This window comes from Cornus florida, unplaced genomic scaffold (assembly GCF_030987335.1).
Source record: "Cornus florida cultivar Cherokee Brave unplaced genomic scaffold, ASM3098733v1 CherokeeBrave_3.0.0_Hap2_Chr02, whole genome shotgun sequence".
Taxonomy (NCBI): Eukaryota; Viridiplantae; Streptophyta; class Magnoliopsida; order Cornales; family Cornaceae; genus Cornus; species Cornus florida.
Window position 1 is genome coordinate 28856997 of NW_026775572.1, and position 9207 is coordinate 28866203.

The following is a 9207-nucleotide window of genomic DNA, read 5'->3' on the forward strand; positions in this document are numbered from 1 at the left end:
ATTATGATTGGGATTACTTTTCAATCACTTAAAATTTTGCATTAAGATGTGTTTGGTGATTTTTATTTATTTTTTATTTTAAAATGCATTTTTACGCGCAGAGATTTTAGTCCAAAAAAACAAGGAGAAAAAAAAGCGCTTATTGTTGGACACATTTGACATTACATCAACACACAGCACTGCGACGACGACCAATGGCCGGCACAGCGATTTGTCGTTGCTTCGTCGTCTCCAACACGCCTCCCTCTCTCTCCTTCTGTAAGCGTCTCTTTTCCACGTTTCGCACACACCTCCATGCCTCCTCCTCAACACCACCACCATCACTCCTCTCACTCACCACGACCACCGCACTCAATCCATCAAAACCCGCCACACTTCCATTGATAAACCCACCAAACACTCTTGCTTCCACAATCAGAAGATCATTCACTACCACCTCCGAAGAAGAACAACAACCCGCCCCTACCATAAAACGCAACACCAAAGTCAATTTCTCTTTATCCGACTCTGATTCTGATTCTGATTCCGAAAACACAAAAACCCAGTTGACAACGAGGAGGGGAGAGATTGATAAGACCAAGTTGCCACCTCCTTACGACCCATTTAACAAGAAGGCAGTGATTGAAGAGCCAGGGGATCCAAAAAATCTGCAAGAAGTGTTTCATAAGATACGCAATGATGGGCTTATCAACAATGCAGTCAAGATGTTCGACGCATTGTCTAAGGACGGACTCACCCACGAAGCTCTTGAATTGTTTGGGCAAATCAAGGACAAGGGAAATATGCCTGATGTGGTGGCACACACTGCTGTCATTGAGGCATACGCCAATGCCGGGCAGGGGAAGGATGCCCTCAAGGTGTACCTACGGATGCTGGCGTCTGGGGTCACCCCCAATGCGTATACATACACCGTGTTGATCAAGGGGCTGGCGAGTTCTGGGGATGCTAAGTTGTTGGGTGAGGCGAAGAAGTATGTGGTGGAGATGATGGACAAGGGCATGAGGCCCAATGCAGGGACTTATGTCGCGGTGTTTGAGGCGTTTGCGAGTGAGGGGAATGTGGAGGAAGGGAGTGAGTTTCTGGAGCAGATGAAAGCTAAGGGCTTTGTCCCGGATGAGAAGGCTGTCAGGGAGGTTCTTCGCGACAAAAGAGGTCCAGTTTTTCGCAGCATTATGAACTTGCTCTTTGGGAAGTAAATTGTGAGTTTTTCAATTGACTTCTGTTTTGGAGCATGAATTGATGCAATGTGACTTTCTGTTTTTTGGAATATACATATGGTCTTGTGAATCTTGAAAGGTTTTTGTTTGATCTCTATGTTCTATGTTATTTGGTGGGGGTGATGGGTGTTTCATGTGGAAATTACTGGTTTAATTCTGCAGTTTTGAGTGCATTGTTTATGTCTAATGTCTCCACACACTAAGAGCATGGAATGGGACCATGTAGGAGAACTACAATTTAATTTCCCACATCATCTTAGAAGATGTTAGACAAGCCTCACTCAGGTCTGAGCTTAACCTAACCTACTAAGTTTTTTAACCTCATCAATGCAAGCCTAACTTGAGCTTAATCCAATCGAATTGAAGGTTGGATTAAACTCGGACTTTGATTGAGGATTTTATAACTCAAGTTGAAGTCAAGTTAACTTCTTAATCTGCATACGTTTAAGAGTTTTTTCCATTCTCTTTAACAGTATAATTTGGCCATTTTTACCTGATTCATTGGTTCAGCTGGCATAACATTTGAGCTACATAGTGATCTTTTGTGAAGGTTTGTTAGTGTGAATATTTTACCTATTAAGAAAAAAAAACATAATTTGACTGTTGATCTTTTCGTTTTCCATTAACATCTCTCCTATCAAACACTCATGTTTCTGGCATAGGATGTCAGATCACCACCTATTATTGAAGTGACTAGATGTCACATCACCACCTATTATTGTAGAAGTCACTTATGGATCTCCTCCTGTAAGGGGGGTCTTTGCAAACTGGTGTGGTTGCTGTATAAATCTTTACCACACTTAAATTATATTTCAACACATTTATTTTAGACTTTAATAATAAAATTAACGTGTTGAAATACAAAATAATGGTGTTGGAGAAGTCGTTTCTGGATCCTCTGCTTTAAGGGATTTTTGCAGACTTCTCAATCCGCATACGATTAGGAGTTATTCCATTAATTTCAACAATATAATTGACTTTTTTTGCCCGATTTATTGGTTCAGCTGGTATAACATCTCCTTCCCACAAGGGAGGTGAGGATTTTGAGCTACATAGTGATCTTTTGTGAGTGTGTGCGAATATTTTACCTAAAAATAATAAAAAAAAAACATAATTTGACTGTTAATCTTTTCGTTTTCCATTAACATCTCTCCTATCAAACACTCGTGTTTCTGGCATAGGATGTTACATTACCACCTATTATTGAAGTGACTAGATGTCACATCACCACCTATTATTGTAGAAGTCACTCCTGGATCTCCTCCTGTAAGGGGTCTTTGCAAACTGCTGTGGCGTGCTGTATAAATCTTTAACGCTGCTTAAATTATATTTCAACACATTTATTTTAGATTTTAATAATAAAATTAACGTGTTGAAATACAAAATAATGGTGTTGGAGAAGTCACTTCTGGATCCTCTGCTTTAAGGGTTTTTTGCAGACTGTTGTAACATGCTATAGGAATTTTTAATGCATTTAAATCATGTTTCAATACATTTATTTTAGATTTTAACAATAAAACAAATGTGTTGTGTTTTGTTATTGAAATCTAAAATAAATGTGTTAGACAAATAATTTAAGTAAGTTAAAAATCGCACGCCACAATTTATGGCAGAGTATCTGGACTCATTGAAGTCACGGCAATATATGTATATATATATAATAACCTAGATGTATATCACACTTTCTCTCACTCATCAAAATCAAATTGAAGATACCCGAAGAAGAAAAAAGTTACTCCTTTATCAAAGAAAAAAAGTCAACTGATGTGATTTGAAGTTGGATGATCCCATGTCCCAACCATCTAGAGGGGAGAAGAAAAAGAGATCCAACAAGAAACATAAGACTAAAATGATGAATGGATAATGGAAGATCACAAAAGTCACGTGACCTCTCACTAAAATAAGGAAAAAGAAGAAGAACTATTCCATTGATCCTTTGCCACGTGTGAGAGAAGAAGTCCCAGTTCTTTGTAAAAGCAAGACAGATTCAGGTGGCGACTTTACAGTGCTTGTAAGAGAATCCATTCGTTGTCTCAGACAACTCCTTTATATAAGCTCTTCATCATCATCTCTTCTTCTTCTTCATAGACAACAAGTCTCTTTGTCTCTCTACAACTCTTTTTCTGTTCCATGTTTAGGAGCGAGATGGGGTACACAGATATGGAGAAGAGGCAACTGTTCTTGAGAAGCTATAGGTTCTGCAGGAAGAAGAGTGTGGCTGAGAGGATTAGGAGATCATTGTTCCGGGTCAAACGGGTTATCTGGGTCAGGATCCGATCCGTCCGAAAACTCCGAAGGGTGGTCTGTTTCAGGCTAAGATGTGGTTTTTACGTTAGAAGAAGGTTTATGAGTCTTCAAAACCATAGATCAAGTGGCCTTTCTTGGCCATCTTCTTGCTTCTGGTAGGACTCTCTCTTTCTTTTCTTTTCTTTTTCATTTTTTTTTTTTTTTAGTACCTGAAAGTTAATGGTTTGATAACTTACAAGCCCAAAATATATATATTCGGATTAAGATCCTCCCTACAGTCCCTGATATTCACTGCTGTATCCAGTGAACAAATAATTAACTGTTATTTATAATAATAAATAATAAAAAGTAAGGATGGAATGTTGTGTACACGATGCAATAACCTACCATCAATGACTAGAATCGTGATTCATTTGCTACCTCTACTTTATGTATACGAAAAGATCTCTTGTTCAATGGTGACTAAAAAATTCATCCATAGCTTGCATGAATGGTAGTTGTATATGATGTATTTTTAGTAATTATCTTTTTATATTATATATATGTGTGTGTATTTATAGTAATTATCCTTTATATTATATATATATATATATAGTAATTATCCTTTATATATATTATATATATATATATATAGTAATTATCCTTTATATTATATATATATATATATATAAATGTATTTATATATATATATATATATATCAATTGCTATTATATAATATTATATGGTGTGACTAAGTGACGCGAAAGTGGATAATGTTTTTTGTCATTTTGTGTACATATTATGATTTTTCCCTATAGATAAATCTATATAAAATATATATTTCATGGCACATGTATTTTCCTTTCTTCATTCTTTATCTATGGAGAAAATGCACGGGGAAATTTTGTATTTAATGTACATCTTACATACTACAGTAGTTCGTTTTAAAAATATATCTATATAATATCCATGAAAGTCAAAGGGTTGTAGAACACAAATTAAAATAGACTTTGAGAATTCAAATTTTTTTTAAGAAACAAAAAATGTTGAGTTTGTTTGGTTTGTAACTGTGAAAATAGTTTTCAAGAATTCAGAGAACAGAAAATAATTTTCAAAGAACAATAAAAAACAGTTCTCTGAAAATAGATTTTTTTATAACTGAGTTATCAGAAAATAATTTTCAAAAAACTAAACTAAATAAAAATTTTTGTACAATTTTCTATTTTCTGTTTTCTAATAACAGAAAATTGTTCTCGTTACAAACCAGTTAAGATTTTATTTTATTTTATTATTATTTTTTTTTTTTGGGCATAGGAGTTCCGACTATGCTTAGCATTCTCCTTCAGGGCAAATACGTAAATGGCCTTTGGCCGAAGTCCACGCCTTTCTAGGACCGTCGTCACATTGTTCTGCATCCACTATTATTTATGAATTTCTTACACACTATGTCATGGCAACTATGAAATCACTTGTATGACATGACCACTTACAAATGGCCTGCAAAATGAAATGTTTGAAAATAAAAGGAATTTTCAACTATTTTTGAAAAGAGAAAATTATATAAATGGTGGTCTCATGTGAGTTCACTGAGAGAAAATCAATACAAGAAGACGGGGAAGTCTTTGAACTTGAGAAGCCTTTGAGTTCCTCTCTTCATAAGCAGTAGATGGAGCAAGCAAAAGTAATTTTGATCATAATATCAGGCTCATTTTCCAATGAAATATTTACATTTTTACATCCAATTATGAGATTGCATGGGACAATCGAGAAATCAGGCACAGACTTAACATATTCGTAGTGGAGGCAATTTATTTCACTGGTTGTTTTTTTAAATATGTATGGTAATGGATTTTTTTTTTTTTTGTTTTTTTCAAATTATATAGCTATGAAGTTTTAATATTTCTCGATTGTCCTCTGCAATTATGAGATTGCATAGGACAATCAAGAAATCAGGCACAGACCTAACATGTTCGCAGTGGAGGCAATTTACTTCACTGGTTGTTATTTTTTTTAATATGTATAGTAGTGAATTTTTTTTTTTTTTTTTTTTCAAATTATATAGCTATGAAGTTTTAATATTTTAATATTGTCCCTACTAAAATTAAAAAAATAATAATAATCAAATGATCCAAAGAACAGACTTCTAAATGAATGCAAAGTAGGTATAGTGTTGGGAGGTGGATTGGTGATAGATTGTATAATCTTTGGCGATATTTGCACCAAATGACCATCCAGCCCATGTTCTCATGCGTGATTAACGTATCCATGTTTTTTTACCACAAGTAATGACCCAGTGGGTATGGCATACACGAACAGGCCCCACGTCAGCAAAAGTCAAAAATTCCCCCGTCAGAACAAACAAACCTTTTTACCAAGGGCCTAGCACCACTCCAAGGCCGAGCAAAACTTCGATGGCCTTGCCTCAAGCCACAAAACCTCAATGACCTTGCCGCGAGTTTCAAAAACCTTGATAATAGTTCAAGTCCAACAAAACTTTTATCGCCTAAACTTGATTTACAAAACTTTGACGGCATTGCCTCGAATATCAAAAACCCCGACAACAATTCAAGTCAAACAAAACCTTAATGATCTCGTCCCAAGTCACAAAACTTCGACTGGCTTGCCTCGAGTCTCGAAAACCTTGACAACAGTTCAGGTCAAGCAAAACCTCAATGACCTCACTTCAACTCTCAAAACCTCGATGGCCTTGCCTCGAGCCTGAAAGAAATTCAGGACAAGTAAAACTTGGACAATCCAACTTCAAGTATCAAAACCCTGATGACAATACAAGTCAAGAAATCTAGAGCTTTAAATATTGGCACAAGAAGAGACGCATGTAGGAGCCTCCCCTCGAGCCAATATAAATCTTCTTCAGGATATTTAGAAGGGCTTTGGTTTGGAACATAAGAAGCTAGAAAACGCCCATGCTGTGGGTCAAATCAAGAAATGATGGAACACAAGCTAAACAGAAACCTTAACATCACATTTAATAGAACAACCAAAGCATTAATACTCAACCATCACCAATGGACTTTAGCCAAATTGTATTTAATGTCTGTTGTGTCCATTTAATGTGCCACTGGTGCACTGACGTGGAGCGGTATGGTAGACTTCATCTTAGGTGTCAAAAGTGCAATTAGGTCACCATAACATGGGCTTAGGCATTAGTAACAACCAAGTGATCTAGTAACATAAATACAAGCAGGTTTAGAGCATTAAAGGCAATTGAAAAACTAAAATAATCTTAACATAATTATTCGGAATAAACATTCTTATCGGCACCATAAATTTCTTTGATTGACCTACTTTTCCTCCTCCTCCTATCATAAACTCTTTCTGAATCCCTCATATTGCATCGTGGCGTACAAAAAAACTTGTTCGAGTCGGATGTATGGTACACCTCAACAAGTTTTTCTCTTGACATGCCCCTTGTTTATTACCTATTTACCATAAGCAGAACCCACATACCTACAGTCCCTTTAGAAACTTGGGATGACATTGGTGCACAATGGAATAATACAAGTCAGTGCCTTTTAATTGGTCTCTTCCTGATTGAGACAGATATATATATATATATATTGGTGTTTCATTATTTTGTGGTTGATCAGAGTGCCACACTTCAACATTGACTAACCCAACCTACTAGGGCTTCTAAAAATGATTCCTCTCTACGCAATGCATAACTCTTCCTTCTATTTTATCTCTTTGAAAAATATTCTAGAGCAGTCAATCAACAAGTTGGACTGCAATTCACAGATCACCACATTCCCTTAATAAACTATATGATCTCCATGTGCATGGCGCGCGCGCACACACACACATATAGACTCCTATAATTCTTTAACTGGTCCAAAAAGTGCCAACAAATCCTATATATTAATCAAGAATATTAACTGCATTATGCTCATTGTATCCTTGTCTTATTAGTTATTGCATACCTTTAACCTAGATTTGCTTAATGTTTTTTCAATAATCTTAATCCTCTTTCTCTTCTAAGCAATCATTAGGTAAAACTAAAATCTAAAAGTAATCTTGCCCAAAAGATTTAGAACTCAAGATCCGAGATCTATAGCTATGTCAAAACAACTCAAAACATTATACAATATTGTACCTTGCTTATTTTATTTATGTCGATGATTAATAAATCACAGTTTAATATAATTGGTAAAAACTCGAACCGACAAACATGAGAACGCGAATTCACCTTTTTTATGTTTTGTTTATTAACAGTCTACCACTCCTAATATCCTGCATAGACATAATCAATAATGAGCATTATGATCTTCCACATAATTGGATGTGCAAGTCGTGTTAGGACTAGTGATTGTGCTTAGAAATTTAATTAGAGTTTTTTTTATTGAGTTATATGCTAAATAACAATGAACCTACAAATAGGAGCTAGGATTTAATTGGATGTGCAAGTCTTGTGCTTAGAAATTTAATTAGAGTTATTTTATTTAGTTATATGCTAAATAACAATGAACCTACAAATAGGAGCTAGGATTTAATTAGTCATGGCACAGAGTGGATCTTAAACTAATTAATATCTTAGCAACTGTTTTCTTCAAAAGTGGACAAATTGGACCAATGATTTATATCCTTGACTGAATTCAAACTAATCTCTGTTAAAAGAATAAAGATTGAAAAAAACAAGTAAAACAATTTTGTCTTGTTATAGATTGCAACCACATTCCTTCTCTTTGGTACAAATCATTACCTTTGATTTGCATCCATAACATGGACATCAATTATTGCACATGCCTTCAATATTCCTTCATCATTTAGATATCACATTATAACAGTAAATAATAAACTTGGAGATAGAGAAAGAGAGAGTACGTACTATTGAATTGCTCAGTTTGTTAAAAACATGTCAGCCATGTGTAAAAGGAGAGGGCATGCATCTCTCTCTCACACACACGCACACACACATACCCACACACAGTCCACCATATATCTCTTTTTAATGTACAATGTATTAGGTTTAGATATGACAATGGCCATGTGTTGAAAGGAATCCAAACTCAACAATCTTCAGCCTTTTCCCTTAATAGTATATGTTTGATGAAATACAACACACACACACACATCTAATAGCCACATCAATTAGACCTTGTATAAATACATTTCAAACAACACTTCACTATATATACACCTCTGCATTCAACACACTCAAATGTTGTTGCAGATGGGATTCCAAGATGTTGCCGGGGAACACTCGAGGACGCGCTATGAGAGGCTAACTGGTGCTGCTGCTGGTAAGAAAGCTGTGGCGAGGGGGCCTAGAAGGCGTTGGGTGATGAAAATGAATGGAAGGCTCAAGGGTTTTAGGCTACCGCGGTCTAGGAAGCTGAATTGGAAGGCATTTTCTTTGGTTTTATTCCCAAGGAGGATTGCAGGGATCTATTCTGATATGGTGAATCGATTCATGAAGATGGAGGGTATATGCCCAACGATCGTCTTCTCTTGTCAATGGGGTCTTCCAGTTCTTTCTCATTCTACTGTTAAATGTAGAAAGAGTGCTGTGTATTTTGATAGAAACTTGACTTGTTTGCAGTGACATTATTCTGATAGATTGGAATAAACTTTTGTTTCCTGTTCTCTTTTGAACAATTCTGTCAATGAGGCAGTCTCTCTCTCGCTCTCTCTCTCTCTCACACACACACACACACATACACTGTTACATACACATAATAAGCAAGGTGCAGAAGCCTTGCAGTTTACATGTGTGCATTGGACATGGAATACAAGTTCTCAAGTGAG

The 9207-nt window shown here is 35.8% G+C and overlaps 1 protein-coding gene across 2 annotated transcripts; it reads left to right on the plus strand.

Annotated features, from left to right (window-relative positions):
* The first annotated feature begins 114 nt into the window (after window positions 1-114).
* Window positions 115-8650, plus strand: LOC132294489 (pentatricopeptide repeat-containing protein At4g38150-like). Of its 2 annotated transcripts, none has more exons than XM_059792366.1 (2): window positions 115-1199; window positions 8633-8650. In XM_059792366.1, exon 1 carries the CDS (start codon window positions 195-197, stop codon window positions 1194-1196), a length of 1002 nt encoding a protein of 333 aa, XP_059648349.1. In that variant the 5' UTR covers window positions 115-194; the 3' UTR covers window positions 1197-1199; window positions 8633-8650. The 2 variants fall into 2 exon arrangements, with proteins under 2 accessions (XP_059648349.1, XP_059648348.1); XM_059792365.1 differs by lacking the exon at window positions 8633-8650 and adding an exon at window positions 3356-3833 and having other exon boundaries at window positions 116-1199.
* Window positions 8651-9207: the final 557 nt, after the last annotated feature.